Source organism: Anopheles moucheti, chromosome 3 (genome assembly GCF_943734755.1).
Source record: "Anopheles moucheti chromosome 3, idAnoMoucSN_F20_07, whole genome shotgun sequence".
NCBI lineage: Eukaryota > Metazoa > Arthropoda > Insecta > Diptera > Culicidae > Anopheles > Anopheles moucheti.
In genome coordinates this window covers 77,653,070-77,671,778 of record NC_069141.1, presented here as the reverse complement: position 1 = coordinate 77,671,778, position 18,709 = coordinate 77,653,070, and the positions used below count along the sequence as shown (strand labels likewise).

Genomic DNA, 18,709 nt, shown 5'->3' with positions numbered 1-18,709 from the left:
CAATCATTGCGATGCAATAAAGTGTGATAAGAGGAGAAAAAACGAGGTAAAACCTTCGAAACGCTGAGTGATTGGATAGAAGTTCATCAATACCCTGTCAGCCTGACCCGCAGAATGACAGTGCAGCAGGTGGGCAATTTTGTGATTGGATGATCATTGCCCTAGACGCGAAGCTTTTACAGTGAGTGCTTGCAGTGTAGTAACCTTTCAAGTGCTTAAACTCAAGGCATAATAAAGTGCTCACAGTGCAGATCATCCATAAAAAAACGCATCGCCGTGAATGTGGCTCTAAACAGTTCCGGTAGGCGTGTGCAGTAGTACTGCATGGTTGTGGACACCGGTCGGAACAGCAACATCTACCAGACATCCTCCAAACCGGTACAGCTGGCAAGAGTGCGCAACCGAACCACCGCAACCATGGCGTTGCAGCCGTGCAATAGAATGATGCACCCGGGTGCGAAACTGGTTTCCCTGCTGGTGTTATTGCTGCTGCAGCAAATTTCCCATGCGCAGATCATCAACCGAACGCCACACTTTATCCCGGGCAGCGGAGACATGGCCCGGTTCAGTCTGCTCGAAAACACACCGGTCGGCAGTGTGGTCTACCAGTTGCGCGGTAAGTACACCGGAGACGGGGGACGCGAAGAACGAACCAGCAGCAGGTTGAAAATTTGTCGGCAGAAGAAGAAATGCACCTTCCCAAACAGATGATTCAACCACTACCACCATTTCGGCCACTCTTGATTTCGTTTAATTATGCAGCTTATGCGATTCCGGTTAGATATCCGGATCGATCGGGAACAGGTCTCTTGACTCTTGATGTTGCTTTTTCATCAACGGACGCAGAGCGAAGCAATCTGCAAACTTCATTTCACTTTTTTTTCCTAATTAAAAGGACGCCGTCTGCAGCAGAGCTGCTAATGGCAATCAGCCGAAAGGTGAACAAGGGATCATAAAGCAGTCCGTAAAATTAAAATACTAGTACAATTTCGCTTTTTTTATAATTAACTAATTAACATTACTTTAAAAAAAACTCTAATTTATTTGACGCTTGTCCTTTACTTCTTACTTTGGGAAGTATAAAAGAACAACAAAAAATATCTTTAAAAACCACAAAATATGCATTGTATCGATAGGTTGAAATCAAAATCTATAAAGCCGTCGACTAAAGTCGACTGGTTACACATTATGCAGCTAAACAACCTGATCCAGTTCGTGGCATTTCATTCAACATGCAACTTCCCACACAGTGCCTCCAGAGTGTCTCACCGCACGAAATGGAAAGACTGTTGTGTTTCATTACCTCCCTAAAGTCCGGCAATTGGTTACGGTCTGGTGATGATTCTTCACGAAAAAACAATGATACACAAGGGATTGCTTTACACCATCCCTCTCCAAGCTGTCTCGTGTCTCGTCGTACGTAAGAAAAGGAGAACGGAAGTGAAATGTTTCTTTGGAACGAGCTGGGAAAATTAAGCCCCCCCTTCATTACTGGATTGAAACCCTACCTACAGTTCATGGTCATCGTTTTGTGCCAGCGGAAGTATCGTTTATATACTACTCAACATTAAATGTGTATGAATGCGCCAAAAAGGTGGATCTCACGACAAGTGATCATGACATTTAGTTAGCTCATTTCACTTTTGGTGGAAAGTTTGTTATTGTCGTTTAATACCTAAATGTAATACTAAATGGGATTAATTGTTTACAAATAATTTTTAAACAAAAAACTGCTACAGCCAGTTAAGCGACGAACCTGCTGTGATACGTAGGCTAATAAAAAAAGTTAAATAAGACAGCATTTCGCCGTCACATTGTTACAGACTTTGCGTACTAAGTGGTTCGCTTAAATACTTAACACCAGATGTGTAAAAATAGTGAAAATCGTCTTACCATAACAGAAAAAAAACGTTATACATCTCGTACTATTGTCTTATGAAAACAATAAACCTAAATTGCCCCACATCACCAACAGGTTTATGATTGCAACTGCGAGCGAATAACCGAGTGCCGCACGACACTTTCAAAAACGGAAACATTCGCCGGTTTACTTCTTGCGCTCGTAAGGTCAACACCATAAACGTGAATACAATGGCGTGTAAAGCGTGCAAAAACAAAAAAAAACTTGACCAACACAAACCAGGTGACATTTCTATCATGAAATTTTGTGTAAGTTATGTATTAAGTAGCGTTCAAAGAAAGAGCAGTCTAACTTTTCTACCGTCTTCTTCGCTCAACATACATTGATTAAACTTGATTGCACCGAATCGGATCGTTGAATGGGATGGACGAAACGAACACCCGCAAGCTAGGCATTGAAGAAAATTCAACCAAAATGGAAGCTTATAGTAATTGCTCCATCGATTGAAACCAGTCAAATCGATAAACTGGAAAATGGTACGGATAAATTGGCCGGCCCTGCCGCCCCGAGCTCGTACACAACTGATTGCTCCCGATCCGTTACGATACGTGCATCAGTTCCAGAAAATTTGCTCCGCTCATTATGTTGTTCAGAATAGGGGGAAGCTTGTGTTTTTTTTTCGACTACAACACAACCACAAGCGGTACGCAATGGCATTACGATTTTTCAGTTTCGGTGGCGTATGGAACCGGCGATGATTCCGGCCCAGTTTCGTTCCGATAAGCTACCATCGAAATCGAGAGGAAAATGTTGTTGCATAAGCGCTCTCATACACACCCAACAACCCATCGCATAATTGTGCATTTCACGCTAGACAGAGCGTGCACCCGTTTGTGTGTCCGATCTGTGTGACGATCGGTTGATGAATGCGATCTTCCCCATATTGGGGAGATGGTTTTGAAGGTGAGCCTTTTTTTTGGATTATACTTTTCACACCTGCTCTTTAAGACCGTTTGGTAGCGCCGGAGGCAAAACACTGCCTGAAAGCAACAACCGTTTTGTGGGTTAGTGGTGTGTTTGATTAGGAAATGGAAAATTGCCCCAATCGTATTGCCAAATCAGCAAAAAGATGCGCGATGTGTAATTACACTCTGCAAACGATCCGAAGGGAACGTTTGTTTTTTGGGAGGGTTTGTTTGTGAGTGTTTCATCGAAACGGCGAGAGAAACGTTGAAGAGGAAATTAGCATTTTTCTGCTCCAAACACACAAACATGGAATGTTGCTTTTCGACTCAGCTTCAGCTCTTTATTTCGTTTCAACCATTTTACAAAGCGCAAACCGTTGGATGATTGCACACCGTTTGCTAATTAAAAATGCTTACCGATTTTGCTTTCAACGGCTAGCATACCAAGAGATAGATCGGTTACAATAATCGACTTAACGAGTGCGGAAAAATACGCTATTCGGTATTATGTTTGGAGTTTGAAATTGAAAATCCCTTTCTTAATAATCTTTTCCGTTATTCAAATTATAAATCCATTAGACAGAGAACCAATTTTTGATGTATTTATTTGATGCGATTCCCTAATTCTTAATATGATTCTTCAAGAAAATAATATATTAAGATATCTGTTACAGTTCCCTCTTAGTCTGGTGCCATAGAATTCATAGAACCGGTAGGCCAAAAACCCTTCGGAACATCTTTCTCTGGAACACGACTAAGAGAGCTTCACCAGCTGAGAACAAAATCCATGTATCTAAGGCTTATTTACCTAAGTAGTTTAATCTTCAATCATCGCATTCGTAACGGACAATAGGCCGACAAAGCGATGATTTGTAACACGAACTACACGGAGAGATGATACCCCCACAGAATAGAAAGAAACATAAGTCGATATTGAAAATAGAAAATTGAAAAGCTAAGTCGAATAACGGATCAACAATATACAACAACAAAAAACCGGTAGAGGATCATAATAAACCCCGTTCCTATCGACGATGCAAAACTAACGAAAGTTACAGCAGGAAATTGGATGTAAAAACCTGAAAACCTGGGACTCTACAGAAACTCCGACTCGAACAAAAGACGCTGCATTTTAATTGCCTTCCGCCTCAGAAGAAGTATCTTCAATTTCTAAAAATACCCCGATATTTGTTTATCGTTGCTTATTTCATTCCACCTTCCTTCAATCAGGGCTGTAATTCCCATTGGGCCCAACTTCGTAGGGCGCTTAGATTCCGAATCGCAACGATCAATCCACCCAATCGTCCCAAAACTGTCACGACCAACTCCACCCGTGCCGGGAAACGAACTGCAGATAGTAGGCACTGGAAGTAGGCCACGCCAGAAAGCTTCCGCCATTTTGGGGGGAAAAAGGCACCCTCCCGGCGGTGATGATAATGAAATGCTGCAGCAAAACGTGCTGGAAACATCGGCTTGTCGTCCCGCGTCTCGAATCTAACAATGCCCAGCGAGACCGTGCGAGGTGTTTGGAGGTGCATTGGTTGCGCGGGAGACAAACTACTCGAAGGTTAGATAGTGGAAGTTACCATGCTTTCACTTGTTGTGAATAGCGGGAAGCAAACGGAAAAAATACACAAGGTCTATAAAGATTCCTCCGGTTCCAAATTCGTACGGGCGACGGAATGTTTCGGGAGAAATCTTTTGTTTCGTTTCATCTGCGTCCCAAGACGTCTTTTTTAACGGAGACACCGATAGATTTGAGATTTTCGAAAGCTAAAGAAAAAGCTTCCGAGACACGGTCAGGGGGAGGGTTTGCGCGACATCCTCCGTTGCCCTGTGCGCGATTGGTGTCTAATGGTGCGAAATAAATACCCTGCTTCAATGCTAAGTAGGCTACGGACATTAGCTGTCAAGTTCAGTTATTATTGCAGTGGAATTAGAGAGGGCATAGAATTTGTGGTAGTAAAGCTGTCTAATTAAGGGCTTAAGCAAAATTTCAAACCTTTCCTAATAAATATAACATTTTTTCCTACCCTGTTCCGTGTAAACTCTCAAATTTGAGTGCTAAGGAAGGTACATTCCAAGGTGAAGCATCTTGCAAACAATAATTAATCACCAACAGTTAGGGAAGATTTCTGATGCGTTACCAAGTTGCTTTGCTTGTTTGGCTGTACCTTGTCTATCCGAATTACCCAACGATCCATTAGGCCACATGGTTAGGCCATTAAATCACCGTGAGCCATGCCGAAAACTTCCCGCCATCGTTTGATGAGCAATCTTTAACCTGGCGTGAAGGAAACGAAGGCTCATCCAACAAAATCGAAAGTGAACCTCATGCACCCTCGCGGTTTGCTGAGATGATGGTGATCAGTGGAGGTGATACAAATGATGTATCTTCCACCTTACTACAAAAGCTGGCCATTTGTAGCACGTACAATATTTCTCATGTAACATTCTTCACCACCACCATCGTAGCCGTTTAGGTACACTCGAAAGGTTACCGGTCAGCTTGATCTCCTTTCGCTCGAGAATCTTGTAGCATTGCGACGTGTGACCTTCGAAGCTACTCACCTATATGTCGCCTTGTTCTGACGCCAGTTCGAATGCGTTTCATTCTTGAACGCGTTGAGCTACATTGCAACTTTGATTGCCTGAGTTGCTACCTTCCCGAATACCCCCCACCCATTTGAACCCAACCAAGGTCATCACAGCCAACGTGAAGTTCAGTGCCTAGTGCCTTTAGGGCCCAAAACCTCTCACAAGGCACACCTTTACTGCAGGTGTCGCTAGACGCTAGTGCGAAAAAGTAGCCCAAGTCATATCGCGGTCTCTGTCGAACGCTGTTTCTCTCGCACTCTTCCTGCGTTGCCATGGTATCTTGAGGTATTTTCTATTCATGCTGACACGTTGGAAAATATCAGAGCTCCACGTCTATTCCGGCCGGTTTCTGTGTTGGAAAATGGATACACACTCAGACCCGTTCGATGGTTGAGTTCCCACGGCCAAGTTGGGGGACAATGTTGAATGAGTTGACGGAAATTCCTACTGCAGAGTGATCTCTTTCTTTTCTGAAAGCAAATATATTGGATACTACCTCAACAAGTTAACGTGCGGTAATTCAGAAGAAAGTTATTGACGTAGAGAAAAATAATACCCGCTTTTCTCAATGTTATTTCCTTCAAAAAAGCTTTTCTTCTTGAAGTTTTTCTTTACAAGAAAAATAAGGAAAATTAGGATAGACTGAAGCTAATCGGACTAATGTATGCGTTCTGCAGCACTGGGTATAGCTTTTTGTTCGACTAAAAGCTTGATACAAAAAGGAACTAAAATAAACAATAGCTGCCATTAGTCACGTGCTATTGAACAACCGTGAACGACCGAGACAAACGATCCACTCTTCGTCAGGTCACGTACAAAGCATATGCAAGTGTTGACGGAACAAAAATGAAGGAAATTTTCTGCAATAGCTGCAAATTAAATTTTCTCGTTAAAAATTTCAACGTTAATTAGCTTACAAATAAATTTCACAATATTGTTCTATTCTATCTGAAGGAATGATAATTCTGTCGAAATTTAGACTACTTTCTGAAATGTTAATAGAATCATTAAATTCCTAGTAGAAAATGCGTTTGTAAATGCATAATTAGTGTCTTGCTAATTCATTAAGGAACGTACTTGCCATATATTCTGTCCCTAGTGTATATATTTTGCCTAACTTTAGACAATTCTACCAATTTTGACAGTACACTAAGCTCTATTAGTAGCCTCGAATATAACTAACGTCAAAATTTTATTTGACTGTTATATAGATAAAGAGAGCAATATTAGTAACTCCTCTCATAATTTGATTAACAATATACTTACTATTATTGCAAAATAAACAAACAATCAAAGGAGAAATGTTGCTCTCTTAACACGCTATGGAAGCATGATGCAACCGGAAATTAAAATAACAAATCACAAAATATGAAAGTTACCATTGTTTCCTTCAGCAACACATACAGTAAAATTGTTATAAAACCTCACAAAACAAATCCTACCATCCAACGTATCACACCAACGCGTCAAGCTGAACGATTAAAGCCATCGTATATCATTGTATGCGCTTTGGCAGATAGTGTGCCATTTCTCATGCCCCTTTACTAGAGGGTTGCTAAAAATGTTACGTGCGTGCAAAAAAAAAACGCAAAACAACCATGAAGATGCACATTAAACATTCAGCACCAGTCGTCAGCACCTCGTGCGTTACGCCCATTTTCGCGCGTATTTTCTGCGTGGAGCCACCGAGTGAACCGTTCAGAATGCTAAGCGGAATGACGAACGAAATGATCCGTCAAGTGCCTCAGACAAACGGATCGACGCTTCTGTGTAGTAGCTCGTGTCGGTAAGAATTCTCCACACGCTCGTACTGTTTTTTTGTGGCACTGATTTTTGCGACTCCAAGAGATGGCTAACAGGTGGAAAACGTGTTTTATACAGTTTTCCTACATCATTCTGAAGGATGGCAATAAAGTAAAGGGAGGCGAGAGCAATAAGAAAGTAGATCAATGCGAAACCCCCGTTACATACCGCGGTGCTCATGTGTTCTAATCACATTATTGTCTCTTCCTTTGCACCAGGTGTTGACCCCGAGGGCAGTAAGTTACGCTTCAGCATCTCCGGACCTGTATTTAGCGTCGATCGCGACAGTGGCGTTGTACGGTTGCGTCAATCACTGGACCGCGAACAGCAGGACACGGTGGAAGTCATCATTAGCCTTACGGGTGAGTGATCGTTCATAAATGTCCCGCTAGCTCAATTTACAATAGTTTGTTAAAAAAAACTGTTCCTCTTTTACATACCTTTGCACTAACTCTCGTTCACCAGATGAGGGCATACTAGGAACCGAACCGAACACGGTGTCTTTGAGGCGCGAAATTCCGATCCGCGACTTCAATGACAATCCGCCAGTTTTCATAGGCCGTCCGTACAGTGCAACGGTCAGCGAATCTACGAAACCGGGCAGCAACGTCACGGTAACGCCGGATATCATTGCCACCGATCAGGATGAAGGAGTGAACGCGGAGCTAACCTTCAGCTGCTATCAGGACCCGACAAAGGGTGCGGACGATATCTGCGAGGTGTTCACCGTGCACACGGAGAAGATCGCCCAGGGCAAGTTCGGGGCGTGGATCGAGCTGCGCCGACCGTTGGATTTTGAAACGAGACCGTCGTACATTCTCACCATCCAGGCGCGCGATGGATCACCCACAAACTCACTTCGCGCCGTAGCCTCCGTTGCCATCACCATCGTGGATGTGCAGGATCAACCACCGATCTTCATCAACGCGCCCTATTCAGCCACCATTCCGGAGAATACGATCGAGGGTACGCGTGTACTCACCATCAACGCAACCGACGGTGACACTGGAAGTCCCAATCCGCTGATGCTAATGCTCGAAAATGAACCGATGGGTCACTTCCGCCTGCACTACATTGGCCATCCCCGGTCAGGCGTGGCCGAGCTGATCACCACCGGTAAACCGCTCGATCGTGAGGATCCAATCATCACACAGAATGGCGGTGCGTACACATTCTCAATACGGGCCACGGAACTGATCAACAACGAGCTGCCGGGTGACTCGACAACTTCACAGATCACGATCGTGCTGACCGACGTGGACGACCACGTGCCGGAGTTCAATCAACCGTCGTATGAAGTATCGATTCCTGAGAACCTTGAGCAGGATACGCCTCTGCCCGGGCTGGCGATCGTTGTGACAGATCGGGATCTTGGGCCCAATAGTCGGTACACCCTCGCACTGCGCAATATCCACAATTCCGAGGGCGTGTTTGGTGTTGTCCCGACGCATGGTGAAGGTCGCACACCGATCGTGGTAAAGGTGCTGGATTCCTCCCGTCTAGACTATGACGTACCGAGTGAGGATGCGAAAACGTTCCGCTTCCAGCTGGTGGCATCGGTCGACGGTGAGGAGAAATCGACTGCCAACGTGACGGTGCGATTGCAGGATGCAAATGACAATTCGCCCACCTTCCCGCAGTCCACGTACTCGCTGCGTGTGCGCGAAAATTCCCCGCAGGGCTTCAAGATTGCGGACCTGAGCGCTACCGATCACGATGCCGGCATGTTCGGTCAGCTGTCGTACGCGGTGAAAGGCTTTGGAGCGGAGTTTTTCCGCACGCATCCGACCGAAGGTGGGCTGTACGTTGAGCGACAGTTAGACTACGAGGAGCAGAAGAGCTACAGTCTGGCGCTGGTGGCCCGGGATGGTGGCGGTCGTGAAACGAATGCGAATGTGTTCATCGATGTGATGGACGAAAACGATAACCATCCGGCGTTTGAAGCGCTCGAGTATACTCGCACCATTCGGGAAGGAGCGACCGAATTTGAGCCGCAGTTCTTCGTCCGTGCTATTGACGTAGATGGGCCAACGCAGGGCGGTGGACGGGTCTCGTACACGATTGAATCGGAGAACAGTATCTCGGGACACGTGTTCACGGTGGATCAAGACAGTGGAGAGATTAAGATCACAAGACCCGTCAGCTCGATGGATACAGACCGCGGGCAGTACGAGTTGCTGGTGGTCGCAACTGATCACGGAATTCCACCGCTCAAGAATGATACTCGCGTGCTGGTGCGTGTTGGGCTATCTGGCAACCAGCGCCCAATCTTCCGCGGACATGTCTCGGCCACGAACCGTGACATTCCAGGGCCTCCGTCCTACAGAGCAACCATACCGGAGAACGCCCCGGCAGGGTATAACGTAACGCAGGTCAGTGCTACCGATCCGGATGGATTGGATGAACTGTTGCGGTACAAGATTGTGGGTGCCAGCGATAACTTCGTGATTGATGATCAGTAAGTATATTGGGACATTCGGAGTGAATGTTTTCCAAACGTCTTCTTTACGTCTATTTCTATTCTCCTCCATAGCACTGGTCTTATAACCGTCACACGGGAGGCCCGACTAGATCGGGACACTAACCCAGAAAGCTACGCGATCGTAGTGAATGCAATCGATGCCGGATTTCCCATCCCCGAGACGGCGACCACAACGGTGCATGTGAGGATACAGGACATTAACGATAAACCACCCAGATTTCCCCAGCAAACCTACACCGCGTATGTGTCCGAGCGGAGTCCTGTCGATTCGGAAGTGCTTCGCGTCACTGCCAAGGATACGGATTTGAACTCTCGGATTCAGTACACCCTGGTGGAACCGATCACGGCCGTCACCAAGGGAGGCATTCCACTGCTGACGACCTCGACCTACGACTACCGCCAAGCATTCCGCATCGATAGTGATGATGGTACGATCTTCGTCAACAACACGCTCAATTACAACTATGCCGCAGTCATAACGCTCACCGTAAGGGCTACCGATACGATGGCGGAAGTGCACCCTGAACGGCAGTACGATCAAACCGAGGTAACGCTGTACATCCAGTCGTTTAAAGACACCAACCCGCTGTTCAAAAACAAGGGATGGTCAACGGTGCGACCAAAAATTGAGGTTAAGGTGAAGGAGGAATCACCCGTCGGCAGTGTAGTGTTCCGCATCGAGGCCGACGATCCCGTAACCGATGTACCGATCACAGACTTTGAGCTCGTGATGCCGGACGTTGATGGGTTGTTTGGTCTGAACGAGCGTACGGGTGAAATTATGCTTCTGCAGCGACTAGACTACGAAACGTACAACAAAACTACCATCGACTTCGTTGTCAAAGCCATCACCAGTAACCGGAAGCGTCACTCGCTCGCTTACGTAAACGTTACGGTCGAGAACGTTAACGATAATGCACCGGTTTTCGAACGTGCGTCTTATCGCGTTACGGTCCTCGAATCGGACCGTCATCCACACGCGGTAGCAACGGTGAAGGCTACCGATCAAGACGTGGTACGTACGGAAAAGGACACCTTACTGGGCTACAACGTGATCACGTACAGTTTGTTCGGCTCACACTCGAATCTCTTCACGATCGATAACCGTACCGGTGAGATACGGATTGCGCCGGGTCAGGTGTTGGATCGCGAGAAACAGTCGGTACTGAAGCTGGTGGTCGTGGCGGAAGATGCACCAGGTCGTCCGCAGGATGCGAAAAAAACAACCGCCGAGGTAATGGTGGACGTGCTCGATGTGAACGATAATGCACCCATCTTCGGACAGCGTTCGTACACGGCAGTAATACCAGAGAACGTCCTGGTGGATACGTTTGTGATCGCTATTACCGCACACGATCCGGACGAGGGTCTCGGTGGGGAGGTACGATACGACATCCTAAACGAGGGTGAAGCCAATGGTAAGTAAGGAATTGATTGGTGATTGGTTATAAGACAATAATTCCAACATCCATACCTTCAGGACTGCTTCAAATCAATCCTAAAACTGGAGAAATTAAAACAAAGGCAATGCTCACCGGTAAAGGACGAGCTGAACCATACGAACTGGTGATCCGTGCACAGGACAGTGGCAATCAGCTGCCGAAGCAGAGCTCGCTCTACAACGATGTGTCGTTCACGCTGTACATCGGAGACATTAGTGCGAACGATGGAATTCCTTTCTTCATTGCACCGCAGGTCGGCCAAACAGCTAACGTTACTGAGGTATGTGTCCTTTTCGTACTTCTCCAAGAGAGTTCCCTCAGGATTCTTGTTTCACGATGTACTTCCTTGCTTGTAGAACGCTACGGTTGGAGCCCCAGTCTTCCAGGTTATCGCCAGCGATCCAGACAGTCCAGCGACACCTAGCGGCACTCTGCGCTATCGCATTCAATCCGATATTGAGGATGCGAAGTCTTTCAGTATCAATGCGAAAACGGGATTGATCACTACAACCCGCTCGCTGGATCGTGAAATAAAATCAGCCTACAATGTAATAATCGAGGTGAGCGATATGGGTGAACCTCCACAGGCATCCACCGTGGTGCTGCGCATCAACGTTCTCGACATTGACGACCACGAGCCAAGATTTGTGCGCGAGGTCGAATCACAGCCTTACGAGCTGCAGATACTGGAAGAGCAACCGGCTGGTACGATCGTCGGTAATGTCTCCGCACTGGATGAAGACATTGGTCCAAACGGTGCGATCGACTACACGATCATCGAGGGTAACGAGTTGGGTCTGTTTAATGTCACACGCACGGAAGATAATGTAGCGATCATACGCACCACCCAACCGCTCGATCGCGAAACATTGGAATCGGTACGACTGACGGTGCGATGCTTCAAGCACAATACCGCACCGAGTACGCTCATGCACGATACTTACAATCGGCACGATAAGTCCCAACTGCAGCTGTTGGTGCACATCACAGACATCGACGATCACGCACCACGGTTCGAGCGGGAAAATCAAACCATCGGCATCCGGCACAACGTCCCGATCGATACACCGATAGCGAATGGACGTGCCTTTGACGAAGATCCAACCGCCCGGCCGATTGCCTACTCGATCCAAAGCATCCACTTCGTGCCACAGTTCTATCGACGAGACAATCGCACCGAAGACTACACCGGTGTCTTCAGCCTGAACAAAGACACGGCCGAGATACGGACAACGCGCAGTATGTCCAACTTCGTCGACGGTTACTTCCAGCTGAGTGTCCGCGCGGCCAACTCGGACGATGCGGAGCGTATCAGTGAAACGCAGATGAAGATCTTCGTCATACGCGATAAGTCACTGTTGCGCTTCGTGTTCTCCCGGCCGCCGACAGAGGTGAGCGGTGTGTTGGATCGCTTTACGGCCGACATGCAGGAACGGCTGGCGGATGCCAATCTCGAGCTGTCCGTGTTCGACGCACAGGTGCTGAACCATCCGGACCACAGTCTCGACTTCAGTTCGACGAGTTCCTGCTTCCAGCTGACGCGCCACGGGTCGGCACTAACTCCTGTCGAGATGATGCGCATCATGGATGGTGCAGAGATGAAGGAAGCTCTGGCCGACGTTTATCACCGATATTCGGTGCACAAGATCGACTCTTGTGCGGTGGGCAAGAAAGCGCCTGCCTCCGCACTGATTGCGTCCTCCGGTACCTGGCTAGTGATACTGGCGGGACTGATAGGATTTGCCGCCTTTGCCTCCACCATGACGGCGTGCTATCTCGCCAAAAGGTAAGCAACGGGCTGTAGTATTTTGAGTGGCTGTACATTAAGTTTAATTTTCACCTCCTTTCAGGTACAAAAGTCAGGTTCGATCAACGATCAACTCGCAGCGTATAGTTGGATCCGACATTTACGGTAGCGCAACACCGGTACTGTACACGGAACCTATCTACGGCGCACTGTAGTCAACGGTGCGGAAGGCCATGTCGACAATGTTTTTTTATTATTTGTTAAAAGTCTGTACAAACAAGTCATAAGCTAGACCCCTATTTCACCTCATTCGAGACGGCTATGTCTCGGTGTATGCTTGCCGAGTTCCGTTCCTGTAGCGCAGAAACAAAACATACCCACTACTAGACACATCGGAAACCTCATCCGAGGGTCAAGACCGTATCATGTTTACGTTGTTTACCGCCAAACAGAAACTGAGGGACAACCGTGAACACTTGTTTGCTTGAGAGTGGTCGCCGATGTCACAAAAAGACTATAGAAGGGGATGGGTGGAAAATATTTATTCTACATTTTAAGAACCTTTGTACTGCCGTTTTTGCACACTACGGTGAAGAAACGGAAGAAGATCGGAATGATATGATGCACCAATCCGTGAAGGTATGTGCAAAACGGAAACGTGCCAAACCATGCATCAAACTGTCCTCAAGCTCTTGCGATTCGTTTAGCAATTCATATAGAAAAGAGTTGAGTTATTAGAATATCGTTCTTGTCCTTTGCGGGGCGCTAGGACACTATGCTGGACAGAAAAGGGATAAGGGAACGAGTAGCATTTGATGTATTTTGTAAATAAAAAAAAGTATAGGTAACATTAAATAAAACTGAAATAAGGAAATGGTATGAAGTGTTTCATTGTTCGTTATTCAAACTATTTCCTTTCACCTGTCTTGCGATACACGCGTAAGTATTAGTTGCAGTATCTATTGGACTTTCTATAAACACAGGTTGGGAGATGTGCGTTAAAGGACCTGGAACGGAATGTTGAACGAACCAGTTCTTCATCAAACCCTAGTATATGCCGCCACTTCCTTTTACGATGGCTGTCCAAATTGTTGCCAACATAAGCATATTATTCTAACTTTTGTTACTGACAAAAAATAAAATTTAATTCTTTGCAACATTTTCAAAAATTACTGTTGAACATGCTCTGATATGGAAGTTGTATTCGTGTTTTTGAATTAGCGTTGCCGTGGACCATGAACGATTTTTAGTATGTTTGAATCGTTGTCGTTGCTGTCGTAATAATATTTTTTCCACAATAAACGTGATATTATCGGATCCTACACGACTTTTTTATCACTAATATCTATATTCCTTTGTCGAAATCTTCCTCAAAAATTACATCAAATATATTACCAAACTTTAACCTGGAATCATATGCTTCCTTTATTCAGATAAAACAATCAATACAAAATGAAGAACGATTGATAAATTCGATCTACATATTCCCGTTTCTCTCCTCGTATTCTCATTCCTTTTTTCTTACAACTATCATCTTCATGCTTTCTAAGCTGCGCACTTCGAGGAAGGAGACAGAGAGACACTTTTCTGTTACTACGGCGCATAATATGACTGGTGTGGGTATTACAAAAGAAAACTTCAACTTGCTATCAAAAAAGGACAGAAAAATACCTCATACAGTGGTGGTAGTATTGGAAAATACACTTTCGCTAGAACTATAAATGATCGATCACGATCGCGGTAATGGATTATGGAGCGTTACTTGCAATGAAATGTGTGGAGCTTAATTGATAGAATAAAGTATGTTTGTTCTTATCTTCCCTCTTTCGTCTACAGACTGTGGGTAGGACAGGATGTATTACATTTTCACCACGGATACAAGCAATGGTTTTGAATAGAAAAACCTAACAACACACACATACGCACGCTACCGAGCCCACAGGTGGCTATCGCAGTAACGTCCCATATTTTCTTGTACGACTCCGCAATGATAATATAGACACGCATCGATCTGTTCAGTGTGAAAACTTAAAAAGAAGAAGTTTGGCTAGCTTTTTGTTTAAAAAAAAACCAACCATTTATCACTACATACATGTCACATACAAACGATCCGGTCAGTCAAAAGAAGTTATTGTACGGGTTTTTGTTTGTGAGCAAATTTTAAACTATTTGATATAACGCTTTCACAAGCGTTGTTGCCTTTAATTTAAACTCTCCTGCACTGCTTTGCATTTTGAGGAGTGCGCTGGTATAGTGGCAAGCCGTATTCGAAATGAATATTTGCTACTGTTAAAATAAAAATTGAAATTTTTCACACGGCTATCGCGCACCAAACATGTTTGGTTGGTTCGAATACGAAACAGGGCACCAAATTGGATGGATGCTACAATTCTAACACCTAAAACAAATAGGGAAAGTGAAATAAATGTACAGCAGGACACGACACCGTTACGAACAAAAACTACCCGCCCCACAAAGTCACAAGCTGAGACTGTAATGTATGGTAAGCCTCCGTACTGCATTAGATGTACATCATCTCCGCCATGCTGGACATTTTCTTCGGGATGTACACGAGCGTTTCGAAATAGCTCGCCATTTCGTCGATCGTTACATCGCAGGGCATAGCATTAAGGCGGGCCTGCTGCGAACAGGAAGCCGCAGCGGACGAGGAAGCAGAACAAGTATTCGTGCTGCTGCTGTTGGTCGGTGATGATCCACCGGCCGCAGCATTACCTGAGGGCAACGCCGGAAACAGTGACGCCATTGCCAACCCATCACCGTCGATCACGACGCAGCCCTGCGATGAACCGCAACGCGTTCCGCTGCCCTTAAAGTTCACCTCCACACTGCTGCCGTCGCTGTCAAGCGATGAGGTACTGTTGGATTTCTTCAGTTGCCGCTTACGATTGTTCCGTGCGTTGGCTGTGGTTCGGCTGAGCTGTTGCCAGGTAAGGTCCGTCGTGCGGAGCGCTCGGAAGCTATTGTGCGAAAAGTTCGGTTGCTGTTCTTCATCCGCCGGCCGGTATGAGGACGTCGATCCAACACCGGTGGAGGCACCCGGCACAAGTGTCAGATCGTTACACTGTGTGATCAGTAACCTAAAATCGAGCATATCATCACTAGCCTCATTGGCGAAGCATTTGGTGAGATTTGTCTCCGAAAGGGATGGCTTTAGCGGGGCACCGGACGCTCCGGTAATTCCCTTTCCATCGTGTTGCTTGCGCAGATTCTGATGTACACACTTGCCGATGTTACGTAGCATCGAGTCCCGCACAATCGTCTTCCGATCGGAACGATGCTTGTGCTTGAAGGTGGGTTGATTCCGTATGCCGTGCTCCAGGTGCATCGAGGCGCTATGTTTACCATGGTGCATAGCTGTCGTAGCGATGGGTGCCCGTTCGGCCCCACATTCGCACCGATTACCGAAAATTTTCCTTATTAATTGACGTTCCTTCATTCGCGCTTCACTGACACTGTCCAGTTCCGCCCGAAATGGATTCCTTCCGTTGTCGGTCGAAGGTTTGTCGTTTGTCGATGAATCGGCACGCAGCTGCTGGAACGTTTTGAGCGTATCTTCCAGTCGAATTTGTTCGTCTATTTCGGAAGCCATTGTGTTTGCTTTTCTTGCTGAAAGCTAAAATTACAAAAGAGTTTTCGCGATTAGTGTTAAGCAGTGTACAAAGATTTGAAATTGTTATACAATTACCTTACGATGTTGGGTGAAACAAAGAGCAATTATCTCACATCACCGTCAATTAATGTCGCGATTTGGTTGCTTTGTTAGCAATGTAATTTTGTATCTAATTCTATAACTGAAGCAGCAAATATTCTGTGAAAGTTAAGAAAAAGAATGTAGAAAAAGTAAGGACAACTTATATTGAACTCAGATTGGTGAAAAAACAACACATTCAACATGCCATTTAGTTGCCTCACTTAAGCCACTTGAACCGTAACATGTGCAGAATATGTTATAAAACGCAACACGCTCACAGTTTGGAAACGCATGTGTCAATTAAATTAAAGTATGCTAGTAATCTTGTAATTAGTATTCGGTGAATCTGATCCAGATTGATGATTCAAAACGAATCTTTGAACTGAATCTCTATCTGGAAGGTAGAGAAAGAGATGAACCTTTGAGGATTCATCAACCTTTTGTAAATCGTCGCCTGATTTGAATGAATCCCACTTAAGATTCATATGAATGACTATGCTCAAAAGATTCATTCAGCACACCTCTACTTGTGCTCGACGCTAATTCAAACCCGTAAGCTTGTGCTTTTAGCGCCATCCATTCATCTACTTCCGCAATAATAAAGCGGAACAAGGAAGTGGAAATTTGCCAGAAAAGGACCCGCCACAACCAGACTACTTGGATGACCTTTTATGGGATTGCATGCAGTCGATACAAACAAAGATTTCCGTCTGTCTTTTCCGCGAGATAGAGATAGGTGTGCAAAATTGTAGAAAATCAGACTAGCCTTTGTGGACATGTAAACATACCACACAATAAAAAAGACTTAATTTTAATGCGTTTGCTCAATGTTGTGACTGTTTTTTTCCTGTATTCCTTCACCCTACCCCCACCACAGGCGCTACAAATGTCAGCCCTCTATGTACGTGACGTCAAACAGGAAGGCCTTCTTGTGGTGTGTATGCGTGTTTGTATATGTTTGTTTTTCCCCCATTCCTGCAATACCTCACACTCGTTCTACTTTTGTAGACCCTTGTGGAAAACACAATTTTCCATCAATGCCTTTTCATTCTAATGCAAACTTATACACACACACAGGCACACACTGCACAGGACTTACATAAGCGCGACGAAATTGTTTCGCAAAACGCAAACGAAAACTATCAATCAAAACTGGTTGCGCGCACTTTGATCGCCAACACTGTGACATTCACCCCACACGGATTGGTGGCACCATTGCGGATGAGAGATTTCGTCAGCAAGGAAAGCACAAATCAAAATGCAACGCAATGGCGCATCGCTCGATGGAAACAATTTGCCTTCCACGGATGCAAAACAGGACAATGGATTAATAATGCTTTGTACCTAGCTGTTTTCTGGTTAGGAAAATGCACTCAAACGAATATTTTATTCACTCCAATCCAATGGCACGATCTGTGATGAAAACAAACAGCGCACACATTCGAACACTGCTGCACACACACTGGCATACGCACTTTTTTCGAAGCCAACTACAGCGAGCGCGAGATTGTGATTCATCAAACAAATAGAACCAAACGCGAATCGACGAACGGCGGTGCCACTTGGAATAGTTTCGTCGATTTATGAGAGTGTCGAAAGTAGAGGAAAAATGTCGTGAATATTCCGACAGCTCTGGAATTATATTTTGTTTTTCTTAAGTTGCTTTCTGGAAAACTGAAATGGTTTTGAATACAGCAGTTAGTTTTTTTTAGGTGCCATCCATTTCTTATAATTTTACCGAAACAAATGTTTCATAATCGATTTGATCAGTTTTGAATACTGGTATTCAGTACATTTTCATCCAAAATTGATTATATTTGTAATTAGTTTCACAAATAAGTCTTTTGTTTTTAACAAAAACATGACGAATTATAATTGCTTGACGTTTCCTTCCCAAATAATTTGACATTTTTCAGTTCCGACAATGTGCACATAAACTGCAGGGGATGGTTGTTCGTTGGGAATCAGCTGTGTGAATGCATCAAGTGTTTTTCCTCTTCTATCGTGATTGGCAACTGTGTGCGTATGGAGGTTGCCGTGGAAATTTCGTTGAAACTCCGCGACCAAACAGAATACCCCCCACTAGAGGAATCGATTTT

The 18,709-nt window shown here is 45.3% G+C and overlaps 2 protein-coding genes across 3 annotated transcripts; one reads left to right on the top strand and one right to left on the bottom strand.

The window, feature by feature from the left end:
- Positions 1-417: 417 nt before the first annotated feature.
- Positions 418-13,113, top strand: LOC128304357 (cadherin EGF LAG seven-pass G-type receptor 2). The gene is made up of 7 exons (XM_053041539.1): positions 418-616; positions 7,446-7,589; positions 7,693-9,685; positions 9,761-11,127; positions 11,190-11,431; positions 11,508-12,937; positions 13,002-13,113. The coding sequence occupies exons 1-7, from the start codon at positions 418-420 to the stop codon at positions 13,111-13,113; spliced, it is 5,487 nt and encodes a 1,828-aa protein (XP_052897499.1).
- A 1,191-nt stretch (positions 13,114-14,304) lies between these two features.
- On the bottom strand, positions 14,305-18,082 carry LOC128301891 (uncharacterized). Of its 2 annotated transcripts, XM_053038560.1 has the most exons (4): positions 17,955-18,082; positions 16,605-16,727; positions 16,141-16,532; positions 14,305-15,996 (listed from the first exon to the last, which is right to left on the bottom strand). In XM_053038560.1, exons 3-4 carry the CDS (start codon positions 16,506-16,508, stop codon positions 15,420-15,422), a joined length of 945 nt encoding a protein of 314 aa, XP_052894520.1. In that variant the 5' UTR covers positions 16,509-16,532; positions 16,605-16,727; positions 17,955-18,082; the 3' UTR covers positions 14,305-15,419. The 2 variants fall into 2 exon arrangements, with proteins under 2 accessions (XP_052894520.1, XP_052894519.1); XM_053038559.1 differs by having other exon boundaries at positions 14,305-16,532.
- Positions 18,083-18,709: the final 627 nt, after the last annotated feature.

Bases quoted from the DNA above. Each gene is read 5' to 3' on its own strand.
- LOC128304357 (XM_053041539.1), top strand. From the start codon at position 418: ATGGCGTTGCAGCCGTGCAATAGAATGATGCACCCGGGTGCGAAACTG. The intron at 617-7,445 runs GTAAGTACACCG...CCTTTGCACCAG, and splicing joins TGTGGTCTACCAGTTGCGCG to GTGTTGACCCCGAGGGCAGT. The intron at 9,686-9,760 runs GTAAGTATATTG...TCTCCTCCATAG, and splicing joins AACTTCGTGATTGATGATCA to CACTGGTCTTATAACCGTCA.
- LOC128301891 (XM_053038559.1), bottom strand. From the start codon at position 16,508: ATGGCTTCCGAAATAGACGAACAAATTCGACTGGAAGATACGCTCAAA.